The sequence below is a fragment of the Schistocerca gregaria genome, chromosome 3, assembly GCF_023897955.1.
Source record: "Schistocerca gregaria isolate iqSchGreg1 chromosome 3, iqSchGreg1.2, whole genome shotgun sequence".
NCBI lineage: Eukaryota > Metazoa > Arthropoda > Insecta > Orthoptera > Acrididae > Schistocerca > Schistocerca gregaria.
The window spans coordinates 732,549,702-732,566,871 of record NC_064922.1 but is presented as its reverse complement, the minus strand read 5'-3'; the positions used below and the strand labels follow the sequence as shown (position 1 = coordinate 732,566,871).

The following is a 17,170-nucleotide window of genomic DNA, read 5'->3' as shown; positions in this document are numbered from 1 at the left end:
CCTCCTCCCCCCATCATTTAGTTGTTGCTGATAGTGTGTCCCAGACTCAGATGTTATATTACACAATTTGATTGCTGGGTTCAAGGAACAAATATTTTAATGAACAAATTTATCTGTACAAAAAGAGAGAGAGAGAGAGAGATTTATACATGACAGTCAACTGCTGTTTTTTCTGCAGCTGTGGTGTGATACGGCAAGATAATTATTACAAGAAACATTATTCACAAATATTTTTAATTATAGTAAATTAAAGCACAGTAAAAATCACAGAAATATGCTCAATGGCAACACAATCACAGTTTTATAGTCTCCTAATTAAACAGAAACAAAATAACTGGATGTCTGCAAAGGTTCAATAAATACAATAATGCGTTTACAGGAATAGTTTCAAGTTACACAAGATACAGTCCACCCTCTAGCTGGCATTACATAGTAGCTTCTTTCATCACTGTAATATAAGGCAATATAGAAAACTTACTCTACTAAAAGCAGTATTGTCTTACTTATTCATTATTATTGATCCAGTGTCAATAGTAAACACAGAGAGCTGTTACTTCATTTCCCCATTGCCATTATTTTCAGGACTGAGTAAGATTCCTGCTTTATGCTATGAGTATTCCCTATTTCATATGTACCATGACACAAAAAGATTAAAATATACATCTGGTTCCAAAACGTCCCAGTTTCCAAATATGGAAACTAGTAAGACCTTGTTCAATATAAGAGTTATACTAAGGTGATGAATCAGAGTGACATAGTTAGTTGTCTTTCAATACATTTCTTAGGCTAAAAGAAGTTTAGACTGAGTGGCACAAGAGCTGCCTCTCATTGATAAAATAAGGAAGGAAATAATTTTTACATAACACTGAGAATTACTTTTGGAATTTCAGACTGATTCCAAAGGTCTGCATATTGATGAGAATAAATAACTATAGGCTTAAAAATGTTAAACTATTTCCTACTTTGTCATATATGAAGTGACTTTTGTGCTGTTGTGTATAACATCGTGTTGAATTTCCATTTTATTTTCCCGAGACCACCAGAGAATATTTATGTGACGACAGTTGCCAATCAACTAGCAACAATATTTCTTACATTTCCACATAAAAATAGAAGTACCCATAAAACACCACAAAGGGCAGTGCTAAATCTGGAGCAATAAGTTGTAAGACAGCTAATACTTCAATGACTTACAGTCACTTTTCTTTTTCAGTAATAGATCACACATTCCATTTGAGGAATAAAAAACAAGGTAGTTTTGATCACATAAGCATCTGAAATACCAGTGGGAATGGGAATTTTTTAGAGAGCAATCTCCATCTGCTGTGAGGAGGAAGCATTGTTATATATAATGTGGCTTCTTAAGAATGAGAAGTTCTGAATGTACATTAGTGCACATTTCTGCTAAAAATAGATTATATATCTGAAGTAGAGACACAAATACCAACCTTTCATCTATTATGGAATGATTATACAGAGACAAAACTTTGGCAGGCATTAAAATGTATGATGCAGGGCATGTTGAATGGTTAATTATATGGCTTGTGTGAGCTTCAAAGTGTCACTGGAAGTAACAAAATGCTGAATTACACATTTAACAACCTCTTGCTTGACATCATCACAATTCCTATTTTTATGTTCAAATATGTCAGGCTTCACTTCACACTCTATTCCCATCACAAATATTCTACTTATGGCATCAGAAAGTCCCTTCAGATCCTTGAAGCCTTCCTCTTTAACTACATAGCACTGAGCTCTCCGCCTACCACATTACTTTTTTTTTCTGCAAGTAAGTGAATGAACATTTGACATTTTGGATTTTTACCTCCATTTCATGTGTAGGGAATGCATGTATTATTCTACCCAACAAAATCAACAGCAATATTCTGCACTGCAGGGTAGAATGGGCAATGAAACTCCACTAGTTTGATTTGGCCAACACAGACATGGAGAACACTAACGAGGTTAGTCTTAGTATTTGTCATTACTGAGAAATTAATTTCATGTTAATCATTTTTATAACTTTATCTCTGACATTTTCTTGTAATGCACTTCTTGAAAATAATCTCATGTCTATGCTACTGGGTTCTACTTTTGAGAATAATACTTAATGTTTGACAGACGAGGGTGTTCTACTTTCTTTGATTTCTCTTAATGACAGTGGTAAAAAGGAAATTCATATACAAAATTAATATAGCCAATACAAAATCCTCCAGTGAACAGGTAGGCAAGATTATTTTATGACATACATTAAGAGTGTGCATGCAAAGACAGACAAAAACAAAGTAGGACACAAACAGTAAGAGAGCTAATGACAAGGAAATACTGTAACTTTCAATGATCACAGTATTATCAATAAGTACTATAAATTATTACAATTTCATTGGCAAGTGTCACAAATACTTTTCTGATCACTATACTCACACACCACCAAAAGAAATAAAGACTGCTTAGCATTGTCATACATACAAGAGGATGTCTTACATGAAATGCCTACTCTTTGAGTGTTATTCATTCTAAAGATTACCGGTCTTTGGTATTCTTAGGTAAGAGACTAGTATCTACACCGAATTCAACTCTTTATAAACCATTTTCCTAATGATTTCTCTTAATTACTGTTTGTTGATGACTTAACATCAACTTGAAGACAAATGCTGCGATCTTCTCATATGTTGCAAACATAAGTGCAGCAGTTAAAACAGTCTGAAGCAGTTTAGATTCCATTCCCTTGAAGAGTCCACCAACCCCATGTTTCCTACAAAACAAACAGTGAAAAGAGAGATGAGTAAGAATGCTGTAAGTTGTGCCTCACCAAAAAATTACAATACACTTTTTTAACTAAGAAAATTAATTCTGGTATTGTAAAACAAAGTTTCTGTTACAGTATTTGTTTCATTGTATACACTGTGCATGCCACAGCTAACTGGTTAGTGACAATAATACCATAAACCAGTATAACACAAACTTTACGATAATTTGCTACATAAAGAATACTAAATACACTGAAAAATAACAGTTGAACTGTCCAAGGAAGTATGTTTGAGTCTCTCTCTGGGCAAGTGCAATACAGTAAAACATTACAACAAAGTTTCAATAACATTATTTGGGGCAAAAAGGCTGATCACTTGTTGGAACTACTGCTCTATTGGCTTTGTAATACTGATACACATTACAAGCGAGAAGCACAGGAGGTCATGATATTTGAATTATCAGATGATGAATGTTTTCTACCCATCATAAGGCTGCATGCCAATTTTAACCACCACCTTGTTCTTGCATAGTGTAGACTGAAAGATCATATAGTCACTTTTCCCATTCAATACACCACATAAATACCAAGTTCCAAAATATTCCACCAAGTTACCAAATTAAAGCTTCTTAAATACTACTGCTGCCAGCATTTATTGAAGCCACAGAAATGAGCATCAGCATCCCATCTAGTCATATGTTCGCTATGTTGTGTTTTCAGCTCCAAACAGTTTACTATTCACATTTCATAACTCATTTGAAATTGCTACCAATATTGCTTTCAGAGCACCTTTGAAGTCTCTTTCTTGGCTGTTCTCAGTTCTTATATAGGAGTATAGGACAGTAGAGTTGCATTAACTGTGGTAACAAGAAGCATAATTCTTACCTGAGTAAGTATGAAGTCATTTCAATCATCCCAGCATCAGAAGTCAAATCTTTGAAATTGTGCCCATGCTGCAAAATGAAATATAAAAAAAAGTTAATTCCTTTGAAGAGCCACTGCAATCACAATTTTTTTCAAATTTCAACATTTCCTGCTGCCCAGTCACACTCTTCTTTGGAGTATCATAACAAAGGAATGGCTAGTTTCTTACTACAAGTACATTTTCAAATAAACAACAATAAAAAATCTCTAACAGACTATTTTCTATACACCTGTCAGGTAGACAACTATGCAGACATTCTACACGGGATAGTCAATTCAGTTTTCTTGGAACCTATGGTTGCTACAAAAGGCACCTCAAATGATGTAAGCATTGTCAATATTATTTCTGGCCACGCATATCTATTTACAGCTGATTACTTTCTTACTGGGTGTAAGAATCATCTGAACACAAGAACAGAATACGCTGTATTGGCCTGAGGAATTTTGAATGATATCTTCATCCCCAAGATATTCTGATTACAATCTTATTTGGAATGCGATTCAGCATCAGAGCTCACAAATCCACTGATCAGTTCGTGGAACTTTAGTGCAATACAACTCTGAAAATACAAAATCTTTTAGAATTTGTGCAACAACAGGTGCAACTGTTGTGCATGAACACACTACTGCAAATGATGATTTGGTGAACAATATACACTTTATTACACATGATTATACATTTTTAATTGCAGACAAATACAAATTGAATTTTCTACTCTGCATATGAAAACAAATTTTGAAAGACAGGGCACTGGTTCTTACTGGACAAAAACATGACAGGAAATCAGTTTTGATGTTATTTAAGTGACCGTCCCAGCATAGGAATCTTTGTCTGGCCCACAGCTTCCTTAAATCACTTAAGAGGAGATTGGGGTGTACTTGCCCTGGTGGCAAGGAGCAACACACAGTGACGTAGTATACTGTATCAGTTGCATACTAAAATTTATTTAATTCATCATCTAGCTTCAGATATTATCTGCAATAAGAAAAATTCAAATGATTCTAACATTACTGTGCAAACTCTACAAACAGTCTACTTGTCTAATGAAACTGATAAAAAGCTAATAATTACTGGTGAAGTGGGGGGGAGTCAAGTTGACCAGTACAATTAATAAACTACTTTACTGTTGATCACTGTATCCCCAGTTTTAGAGAAAGAGAATCACAGAAACAAACATTTACCTCATTTTGCTTCAGTTTAACAAGATTTAATAACATAGGGCAAATAAACAACTAAGAATACTAAAAAGCTAGACAAACTAGGTACACTGATCAGAAAAATGCCAAGTAATACAAATAAAATATATGGGTAATAAAGCTGAAGCTGTCCTCCAACTGAAGGTTGGTTCAAACATCATAGTACTTTACTAGACGTGGCCCTATTGGAGGTGTGTTACTTTTGCATTTCTACAACCTCTGAACTAGGTTACAGGCGGTCTTGCCCTATAACCTAGACATCAAATCATGATTGTTGCCAGACGTGAAAGAAACAATAAGGGACAGAAAAAGTCCTAGGGCCAAACAATGACAGTGTTAAGGACTCTGTAGTGTGCAGCTTGTCACACACCGCACCATATATTTAGTAATGTTAGATCAAAAATGATGGAAAGGAAAAAAGTGGATATTCACCAAGCTGCTATGAATAAGGTAGGGAAAAAAGTTAGTATTATGAAGAATGATAGCTTACACAAAAATATCTGTCTGGATCATACTTTATTTACCCACACAGATTATCCATTTCAGCATACTGATATCACTGGATCAAAACACAAGGAAAAAATTGCCAGCATGAACTTACACATTGTACATTCAAGTACTATTTGACCTGATACACTGTATTTATTTTTCCCTTGTGTTTTGATCTGGCAAGTGCAGTCTGCTGAAATACGTAATTTACACAGATAAATGAAGTGCGATCTAGACAGTTTTGTATAAATGCTTCATAACTGTTGCTGATCCCGACAATGACTTTCTACCAACCACTATAACGAATAATAAGGTAGTAAGTGCAGCAATAATTAACCTACACATAGGGTCTGAAAATACATCTGATTTCAGAAATTAAGAACTGGATGAGAAAATAATAAATGTAGTAAGTAGATAAAAAAGTGCATAAAGGGATATTTATAGCGGATTACTTTTTGTCAGTGTATCTGTTTCACCTTTAAAACATTATGATCACTGTAGCGCTACAACATGATTTTAGATAGCAGATACGAGACAATATGAGAAGGAGAGGACACACAGCAAAATCTGGAAGCAAGGTGGTGTAGCATTCAGATGTCACACAAAGTAAAGGTAATTGGCCTCAGATTTTCTTTACTAGCATAGAGAGAGGAAAGAACAAAATAAGCGAGACGCAAACTCTTTCACAATTTGATAGGGGAAAAAAAAGACAGGAAGAATTTTAGGGAAAGAAACACAATGCAGGATAAGAGATGATGAGAATTGACTACAGAACAAAACTGTGAACTGCCAAATCTCTTAAGAGTTGAAAGCCTGAATCTTAGAAGAATACTGCATTCCAAGTTGGACAACTGCAGTTTAATCCTGTAAAGGTAGCTGCTCAGATGCATAATTGCTATGCACCAATTTCCAAAGGTTTTTATGTTGTGACTGTTGGTGGTTTCAGATTTCTAATAGAATCTTGTTCAGACACTCCTGGAAGTAGTCTTATTCTGCCATGCTGCCTAAACTACGACCATATGTGAGGCAATATTGATGTTGCACCCTTACTGACAGCCAAGTTTTATTCCCGTATCCTGTCTGTCCTTTGATCCGCAATTGTTGTCTCCTGCCAGTGCCGTTTTTCTGTGAAATGCTCAGTTTGTTGATGTCTTCAGACTCTGATGGATGAATTGACCAATGACGTATTAGTAAATTTAGTACTGAACCTTAAACCTCTGTCCTTGTTCATTCCCACTAAAACGAAAGTACTGTGACATTACATTAAGAATGATCTAGAGACCTGAAAACCAGGCACTTACCACATTCCATGCCAGTGTGGGACATAAGATATGAAAGAGTTCAGAACAACTGAGAAGAGGTGCAAAGAAAATCAACAGCATATCCAACTGAAATGGCCGAACAAACAATGTCAAGGAGAAATACATGAAGTATCAGTACGAAACATGAAGCTGCTACCATGGCACATTGTCCAAATATCTGGCTCAGAATAATTACAGATTCTACTGAAATAAAAATGGTGGGAAAACTCAAACAGGATCACAGGTTTCAAGTTACACAAAGATTGAAGCTGACATTCAATTTATTACAATCTTGTCATTCAGCTGGTAGTAGTTTTCATCTATTACTCCCACTTCCATATCCTCTCACTAATGTATAACTAACTGATCAGCAGTGTGTAATGGCAAAGAAGCTGATTAAAAGTTATGTTTCAGAATATGTTCTACAAACCACATATGGTGCAGTATTAACAAATTTATCTCCTTGGTTTACTGTGAGTCCCAATATCTAGCAGAATGGTATTTCCTTAAAATGTTTCAAAAATGTTCAAATGTATGTGAAATCTTATGGGACTTAACTGCTAAGGTCATCAGTCCCTGAGCTTACACACTACTTAACCTAAATTATCCTAAGGACAAACACACAAACCCATGCCTGAGGGAGGACTCGAACCTCCGCTGAGACCAGCTGCACAGTCCACGACTGCAGCACCTCAGCTAATCCCGTGCAGCTTAAAATGTTTCAGAAGACACAGATGGCAGATTCTTAATGCTCTGATTCTAATATTTAAAAATTATGCACGTTACAGTCAGATAATGTTAATTTTAATTGGTTCAAGACTATTTATGGAAAATATCTAGAGAATATGAAAAATATTGTCATAGTAACCATTTGTTATCCACAGAATACACTGCCTTTTGACAGTACATTACTGAATTTTTCTTCTGTAAAATCTAGATTTCAGTTTATATGCCATTATCGACCACAAAGCTAAAAGTTCTTAGACCATTAACATGTAATATCTTGTAAAGTCAGCCCAAAGCCAACTGAGCTCACTGTACTGGATATGACACATTAATGGTCTAAGAACTTTTAGCACTGTACTCAATAATGGCATAAAAGCCATGATCTAGTTTGTACAGAAGAAAAATACAGTAATATTAAGTCAAATGATGGTGTATTCTTTCAAAAAATGCTGTATGACTATGGTTCAGTACCATCGGAAACTTTTTACTTGTTAACCAATTTTATAATAATAACTATTATTATTATTATTATTATTATTATTATTATTATTATTATTATTCTAATAACAATATTAACACTTTACCCTAAGTTTTGTCTGCACAATCTGAAGTGGGTAAGTCAATATTGTAGCAACAGCTTTTGCCACTGCTCCCATAAGAAAATAGATCCAACCACTTGTTTCTGTTGGTCCGTACACAGCTCTCATGTGCCTTTTCAATGACTCATACACCATAAACTGAAGAGCAGGGTTCACAACAAGTAATAACGAAGGCAGAGTACCACTCCATAACGACCCCACACCTTCACTGCGAGCTACTCTCATGAGGCCATCTATATAAACAGGAAAAAATAGTTAGTACTGCTCTATATGATACAGATAAATCATGATGAACAAAAACAATATAGATAAGTCATCACCAACTTATCCAAACCAACTGAACAACAATTAAGAAGTCAATGCTGTTTAACACACCACCTCCAGAAGAACTGATCTCTCTCTCTCTCTCTCTCTCTCTCTCTCTCTCTCTCTCTCTGTGTGTGTGTGTGTGTGTGTGTGTGTGTGTGTGTGTGTGTGTGTGTGTGTGTGTGTGCGCGCGCGCGCTTCATGCACGTCTAATGCATAGGTCATCATTAAATTAATGATTTCTTAAGTGGATTGACTTATTTGTTATTTTAAAATCAGTGTTGTTCCCATGACATTTCCTATCATCCAAATATGTTAACAGCAAATTAATACTTGTTTATTGACTTGTAACATGTTTTACTTACTAACGATATGGTGTTAAATGGTTGTTCACTACCTAGAATGAAAATGATCTAATTGTTCTTAAAATCTTTGATCTTTAGTTATTTGATTTAAGATCTTTGATGAACTACTGAATTAAATTCATGAAGAAACTCAATATTCTGGACTGCTTCTTTTGCTCCACATATGAATTTTTATTTAGAAATTTCTAGCTTACATAGTCAACGGAATTTCATAGTTTTGGTAAAGTAAAGGTCTTTTTACTGTTTTAGTCCTGTGCCAATGGTGTCATATCCTAGGTGATCCACATAAACTTTCCACCTCTAATAAGCGCAAGCAGTTTATGGGAACGGGATTGGTAATTGGGATAAAGAAAACTTAATTTCCATATATGTCGTAGGCTGTATATATTTACACTTGACACTGCGTCTGTACAGAATGAAGCATAACAAAGAACTGACTAAAGTAAAGATGGAGGCTCGACAGAGCACTTAGAGTTCACAGATATTACGTTTCGTGGTCAATACAAACTATCGACTCCACACAGACCACCCCCCCCTCTCCAACCCCATGCTATGGAGTACTACAGATGTCCAAGGGTGAGGGCGTGTGGGCTTAGAAGGAAATGTGCAAGTAGGCAGGCGCACCACAAGTACTTCCATCTCTAACAAGGTGGGTTGTGCAGGCGGAGCGGCAAGAGGCATGTCCACTTCGTAGTCAGTCAGCCACCGCGGTCAGATGAGACGACTGCTGGCCCGGGAGTAAGCACGCGAGGCGGTCGACGGTGTGGCGGAGGCTTGTGTGGCCCATAAGCGGATCGAGCCATCCGCAGAAATGAAAGCACATAGAGATGCTTGGTCACACTCGCACATGGGAGTGTGAGGTGGTGTGCAATGTTGATGTGTAAGGGACCATCCAATGGCGGGCCTCAGTATCTGTCAAAAGAATAAGCCCTCAGTCATCGAACGTCACTATAGAAACGTTGTTCACTCGATGTGGCGGCACGCTGCAGGACAAACTGATAGTACGTGTGTGTGTGTGTGTGTGTGTGTGTGTGTGTGTGTGTGTGTGTGTGTGTGTGTGTGTGTGTGCGCGCGCGCGCGCGCGCGACGTTGGAGGTGAGGGCTCGAAACCTGCACAAGGTGAAACGGGGCGAGGTCGGGAAACCAGTGAATGGTGGCGAACACTCTTTGGCGGAAGAGGTGTGCGGTGAGGTTGATAGGAACACATCTTTGTTCTCGATCCAGGATGGATCGTCTGCAGCAGTGCGGCAGTGAGAGACCATCAGAGTCGACGAAAGCCGGTTTCAGGTGATGCAGAGAAACTGTCTGTGCGTGGTCTTTAATCATGATATCAAAAGTCGTGTCCCCCAGCACAGGACGTTGTAGGGGCCAAGACAAGGAGGTTGAAGAGGCTGCCTAACCGCATCATCATGCAGCATGACATGGGAGCAGTCGGAGAGTGGGAACGTACGTCTTGGGCGGTGAGTGACTGATTGGCGGATGCAAACGCGTTTCTTGAAAATGCATGCGGATCCGGCTAATGAAATCTGGCAAAGGGAGAAGATCCTCGCTAACCTGGGGGAAGAATAAGTTCCCCTGGTTGGACCGGATTCTTGCCAAAGAGAAATTCGGATATAGTCCTCTCTAGGTCAGGTAGCACCCATGGGAGAGCTTCTGACTAGAGACAAATCACGGCATCGAAGGGCCTTCTTGAGTGCGGTGCCATCTCTCCACCAACCCACTGCTTTGTGGATGATTGGCGGTAGAGTGTATTTTTTTTTAATACCGCAGATATTGCACAGGATGGTGAAAAGGGAAGATTTGAACTGTTGACCCTGATTGGTGGTGATAGTGGTCGGGCACCCGAAATGAGTGATCCACGAGCCAATGAAAGCCTTGGCTACCGTCTCGGCAGTAGTGTTAGGGAGAGGGACCGCAGAGGAGGGGAGGTTGGCAGCTGATCTTGTTGCACTGGCAAGCAACGCAGCTGTGTACCCAGATTTGACCGTCCCGTTTGATATTCTTCCAAACAAAACATTCTGACATGAGATGTGTGGTGGCTCAAACACCTGGGTGGGCTAGGTTATGCAAGGTATTGAAAACCTGTCGGTTCAGCCCAGGTGGAAGCAAAGGGCGTAGGGTGCCAGTTGAAGAATCACACCACACCTCATCGGAAACACCAGGAAATTTAGCCTTTGTGAAAACAAGTGATGTTTGTGGGTCTCGTAGGAGAGCCTGAGAAGCTTCATCAGAAGCCAATCGGAAAGATCAACGATGCAGGAAACAGCACTGATCCACGAGAAGAAATTCTCAGTGATGTTATCTGCACCCTTGATGCAATGAACGGCCATTGTGAATTGAGAAACTTGGTCAAAGTGGCGCGAACGTTGAGGAGGTGGGTCCTCAGGTAGGTTGCAGAACACTTGTGCCTGTGGTTTGTGATCAGTGAGGACGTAAAACGAACGTCCCTCTACGTCGGGGCAGAAATGTTTGATTGTCTCGTAAACAGCAAGGAACTCTCTATCAAAAGCAGAATATTTTCTCTGAGCCATAGATAGTTTCAAGAAATGAAGGGGAGAAACCATGTCGCAACACTGCCTCCACCGCACTGTCGCTGGTGTCCGTAGTGATGAATAACTCTGCTAAGGGGTCAATGTGAGCGAGTGTCACATCATGAGCTAAAGAAGTCTTCAGAGCCTTGAAGGCCTCTAGCATCAAGCAGTCCAAGAGATGAGTTTGATACAGGAAGTTTGTTTGCCTGATAGCGCATCCATCAGGGGTGCTTGAACAGCGGCGGCGGAAGGCAGATGGCGACAATAGAAATTAATGGTGCTGAGGAAACGTTGTAGCTCTTTGTAAGTAGCTGGGGGTGGCAGAGACGTGATAGCCTGCACACAAGATTTGGGAGGCTGTATTCTGTCAGTGGAGACGGTGTAACCTAGGAAGGAGACTGACGCCTGGTCCAACTGAAACTTGTCTTTGTTGACCTCGACACCGTTTGAGTTCAAGGTCTGGAGGACTGTATCAGATGATTTTCATGTTCCTGCACTGAGCTGCTGAAAACGAGAATGTCGTCCAGATAAGCAAAGCAAAACTCAAACTGTTGCAATACAGAGTCAATGAAACGTTGCCATGTTTGCGCCGTGTTCTTTAGGCCAAACGGCATGAAGTGGTATTGGAATAAACTGAGCGGCGTGATGATAGTCTTCTTAGGAATGTCTTCCGGCACTACAGGAATCTGGTGGTAGGTGCGTTTAAAGTCAATAACACTGAAAATTGTGGCGCCTGATAACATGTGAGTGAAGTCATTGATGTTCGGCATTGTGTAATTGTCCACGATGGTAAGAAAGTTTAAGCATAACGCATTTAAGTATAATAAAGAACTGACTAAAGTAAAGTTAAGATGGGGCTCCACAGAGCACTTAAGAGTTCACAGACATTAAGTTTCATGGTCGATACGAACTATCGATGCCACAGGTTCATACAATAATTATAATCAATGTGTTTTTGTAACTTAATTAATAGCCAACAAAGAACATTATACCTGTTTTTTTTTTCTTCCCAAATGTAACTACTCTGTATTTTGGCTCCAGATAATTTCTTAAAAAGCAGATTTACACTTTTTATGCCTCAAAAATTACAGAGAAACAGCGATTTTATGTTTTCCTTGTTGTGGGACACAAGAGACACCGAATGGAAGGTGTGCTACTCCCAAGGCCAAAACGTTTTGCCAAGGCAGGAGATGGTTAATAAGAAGCGTATTGATCTCTGGAGTATTTGAATGAAGTGCAATGGAATCTTCTGTGTCGTCTGAACGAGACACAGCCAGGGCAAGAGCACTACAGGCGCAACGATGCAAGCTGGTGCCAGTGCCACAGAGACTCGCCACTTCCACAAGTTCCACAGCACCACGGGCAGTGCTGAGGATGAAGATATCGACTTTGCCTCAGCCAACAGCTGGCCGAGTACAATCCGCCAATGACTGGACAGCAACAGACAGAAGGCTACTCAGAAGATAGAAGAGCAGCTCTCGCCCATTTGGTTATGTATCATCGTCCAGGGCTGACTTTGACAGGAAATGTTATTTACTGAACTCTTAGAACTGAACAGACAATTGTTGTAATTGCAATTACTATGTGCTGTGAAGTTTATCTACGATTATTTTCATTCAGCCATTGAGGGCCTTTTTAGTGTTATATTACAAGCAGTGTTACAGACTAGTCACTAAGGTAAGTAAAACTTTTAACTCATTTCTGAGACTACATTACTAATTTGTTCGAGTGTTGTAGAACCTTCATTCTCCTATCCTGTTACCTGACCCAAGCATAGCTGTGTAATAGTGACAGCAAAGAGGAATTGTCTTCGTGGTGTACTGTACCAGAAGCCATTTCACAATCTCAGCCTACCGTAACAGTTGCAACTTGGCATCCACAGCAGTAGCGATGAGGCCTTTACAAAACTGGCGATGAGGGTTTACAAAAGAATCAATGTCTGTGTACAATGGAAACATGAAAAGGTCTGGCTTGGAAAATGTGGTGGTGATAAGTTAATTTCTTTTGAACTGGTTTCACACACTCGCTGGATTAAATGATAATGTTTTTACCTGTAACTCTGAATATATTAATTTCCCACAGCTCCAATTTAGCCATTTTCAAGTGGTTGCTACAGAAATGCAATCTAATTACACATACAATTAAAAAATACTTACCTGAACATTGTAGAACAATTTGAACAGTGGCAACTAGACTGTTAAAAACTTATACACTGTATGTCTGCACATTTCAAAGGGTAAAATGGTCACCAAGAGAAAATAAACACACATCGCCATTAACGACAAAAACAGTAAAGAACGTCTACACAAAACAAAACACACAAATCAACACTGGGTCCACTGCAGGTATTCCCCATCAACAGAAAGAAAAGTATTTCTACAAATTATACTGAAGTATTAACATTAAAAAGAAAAAAAGAATAATCCTAATACACCTTACTATAAGCAAGACATAGCGAAGTTTACATATGCAGCCTAGACATAACAAAATCTTCACTTTTCATGGAATGACCCTGAAGCAGATTTTATTTGACAGGAAGATGACAAAAGTTTCTGAAATATGAAAGGAATTATTCTTAATGATTACCTTGCAAATGATAAAACATTAACTGGTGACATTATGCCAGTCATCTGAGCCATCTCTGACATGAATTTGTTAATGCAGCACTGAACTACTGGAGAATGCCAACAAAATGCAGCAGAACAGTGAGTAAATCTGTACAGCTCATCTTTCTTTCATCAATACTATCAAAATTGTTCACAACACTGGCAGTTCTGCCTCAAGAAAAGTTATCTGAAGTAAGAATGCTGCCAATGATACTGTAGCAACACTGATTCTTGCAGTTAAGCCTGATGCAAAAAATTTGCAATTCAGCTGTCACCAAACACACAGACTTAGATTTTTTACTGTTAACTCTTCCGCTCCATATTTTTTGCCTGACCTAAAAAGCATATTCTGCCTCACTAAGACTAATATTCCACAGCACCCCCCCCCCCCCACACCAACCCACCCAATCCCACACACCTCCACCCCCCCCCCCACCCCCCCCCCCCCGCCCACACACACAAAATGTGTGATACCCATTTGCAAACCAATCACATTTACTTATCTTCAGGTGAACATGCAGCAAAATTTAAACACAAACTATGGCAAACAACCTAATCACTGATTAATTTCACAAAATTATGATACATGTCTACTCACCAATAAGGCCAGTGTATTCAACGCCATTACTTTCATGTGTCTTCTTTGGCTGTACACCTTTCATTTTCAGTCGTGTGTTAACAACCCATAATGGAGTTGTCAGAAGAACATTAACAACACCTGAAAATGCATTTAGGAAATTGTTTAAGAGCATTCAGATAGAAAATTGTAATTGATTACAGAGTAACAGGAATTACACATACATAAAAGCAGAAAAACTACGAGGGTGATTTGGAACGTTCTTGGAATCACCACGAGAGGTCAGCACTAGCACAACGTGTTCTTCACGTGATATTCATTGGACTGTTGCCTGTAAACAAGTGCCACATCAGTGCTCTTGGAAGAGAGCTGTGATGGTGACATGGCTCTGTTGTTGTTTTCGTGTACTGACTTGCAAAGTTGGAGAGAGGGAAAAAAATAAATAAATAAATAAAATAAAAATAAATAAATAAATAAAATAAAAAAATTGAGATTTGAGCAGTGATTAAGTACTTCGTAAACAAAGGTAGGAAAGCAAAAGATATTCGTGGTGGTTTCCAGAATACACTGGGGACTCTGCTCCTTCATATTCGACTGTTGCGACATGGACAAATGAATTTAAATTTGGTTGGGAGGACTTATATGATGATCCGCGCAATGGTCAACCAAGATATGTCATTACTCCAGAAATCATTGCAGAAGTACACAAAATTGTCGTGGAGGATTGCCAATTGAAAGTGCGTGAAACTGCTCACGCTTGTCAGATGTCATCTGAAAGGGTATATCACATTTTAACTGAAGAATTAGAAATGAAAAAAATTACCTGCAAGATGGGTGCCGCAACTCTTGATGTGCGCCTGTGCACACGTGCTGTAACCATGGCAAAATTACACGATCTGAGGTAAGAATTGTTGCCACACCCGCCTTATTCACCTGATATGGCTCTGTCAGACTTCCATCTCTTCCCAAAACTGAAAATTTTTCTTGGTGGACAAAGATTCACTTCAAATGAAGAATTGATAGATGAAGATGACAACTATTTTGCAGGCCTGGAGGAAACTCATTTTCGAGATGTGATCAAGACACTGGAACATCATTGGACCAAGTGCATTAATCTACAAGGAGACTACATTGAAAAATAAAAAAAAGTTTCAGTGATGTAAGTCCTTTCTTTTCTATTCCGTTCTGAGAACATTTCAAACCACCCTTGTATTTGTATGGAGTGCACACAAGCCAGCCAGCCATCCAGCCAGCCAACCAGTCCACCCCCCCCCCCCCCCCCCTACACACACACACACACACACACACACACACACACACACACACACACCTGACAAAAACAACCAAATCTGGATCAAGAAGTTACCCCACTTTGTCAGAAAAAAGGGAAAAGTTGGAGGATGGAAGTTACCACGAGACAGGGAGGAAATAAACTATCTAATGATTATTAGGGAGAACTTAATACACACGGCTACACCAACTTTCCTTAAATAGTACCAGTTTCATAATAGGTTACCACATTACAAGTTAAAAAAATAATGATAATAACCAATTATGAAGTGTACAACCTCCAGTTAAAATAGTGGAATTCTGAAGACTGTTAGTGGTAATCAAAAATATGATATATGTCTCCAGCAAAGCACCACTGTTTTACAGATAAGAATGGGAACCAATGATGAGCTCCTTGTTCCCAGCCAAACTCAAAACATTCTTTTTTTGCTTATGTAACATAACACAATCTAAACTTTGTTAAATCAAAGATTATAGTCTATGGTCTTAAGTCTGAAGACTGGTCTGATGCAGCTCTCCACGCTAGTCTGTCTTATCCAAATATCTTTCTCTCTGTGTAACTACTGGCAACCTTCCATCCACTTAAACTTTTTTACTACAGACGAATATTTCATTCATAAAGGGTGGAATTATGAGGGCTGCAACAACTGATACATACAAATAAATTAGTTTTCTGTGTCAGTCATTTATTATTAAACATGTTTTGATGGTTCACACAATCAATTTCAGGTGGGGAATCGTTTAATTACATAACTAATTTTACTGAAGAGCACAGATGCTTTTCACGACAGCAGACCAAGGGCAGTGTAGGTTATGTTGCATCTTTTGCTGATGGTAAAAATTGACTTTCAGAGAAGGCTCTTATAAAGTTAAAGAACATGAATTTAACAGTAAATTGTACTTACAGGGACAGCAAAGTAGTAAGAAGTCTGGATACTGCTATTTCTTTTATGTCCTCTTCACTGTACATTGTGTATACACCGTTACTCCAAAGATGATGTACTGGGCGGGATCAAAAAGTAATGGGAATTTTTTTATTTTGTGTGCTTTATACATTGAATTTTCATTTTTTTTTATCTTGTTGGTACACATGTTCTTGATGTATGTTTGTATTTTCAGCTCTTTTGAATATATGATTTATCGTTGGCACGTGAAAAGGTTATGTGGGTTTTCAAGTGTTCAGCAAATTTTTACTTTCGAAAAAGATGGATCAAAGAATTTACATTAACTTGAGCTTGAAAAATGGAATAAAATGCAGTACCATATTTGCAATGTTGACTGCAGCATTTGATGAATCTGCTACAATTAACACAAGAGTTCACAAGTGGTATACATGTTTCAAAGAGGGTCATAAAGACACTGACGATGACAGCCACCCTGGATGCCCTACCACATCAATTGTTGATGACAATATGGAACAAGTAACGAAAATATTTCTGGAAAAATGCCAAATCACCATTAGAGAGGGTGCTGATGATTTGGACATATCCTCTGGCTCATACCAAGCAAT

General features: G+C 38.5%; 1 protein-coding gene across 1 annotated transcript in view; it reads right to left on the bottom strand.

Annotated features, from left to right (window-relative positions):
• Positions 1-217: 217 nt before the first annotated feature.
• The window catches only part of LOC126353769 (peroxisomal membrane protein PMP34-like), a 67,203-nt gene continuing 50,250 nt past the window's right edge, over positions 218-17,170 (bottom strand). Inside the window, exons 5-8 of the mRNA XM_050002850.1 lie at positions 14,392-14,511; positions 7,971-8,218; positions 3,635-3,702; positions 218-2,755 (exon numbers count right to left, since the gene is read on the bottom strand). Of these exons, the coding sequence (XP_049858807.1) occupies positions 2,596-2,755; positions 3,635-3,702; positions 7,971-8,218; positions 14,392-14,511 (596 nt within the window). The 3' untranslated portion in view covers positions 218-2,595. The remainder of the gene's footprint in view (positions 2,756-3,634; positions 3,703-7,970; positions 8,219-14,391; positions 14,512-17,170) is intronic.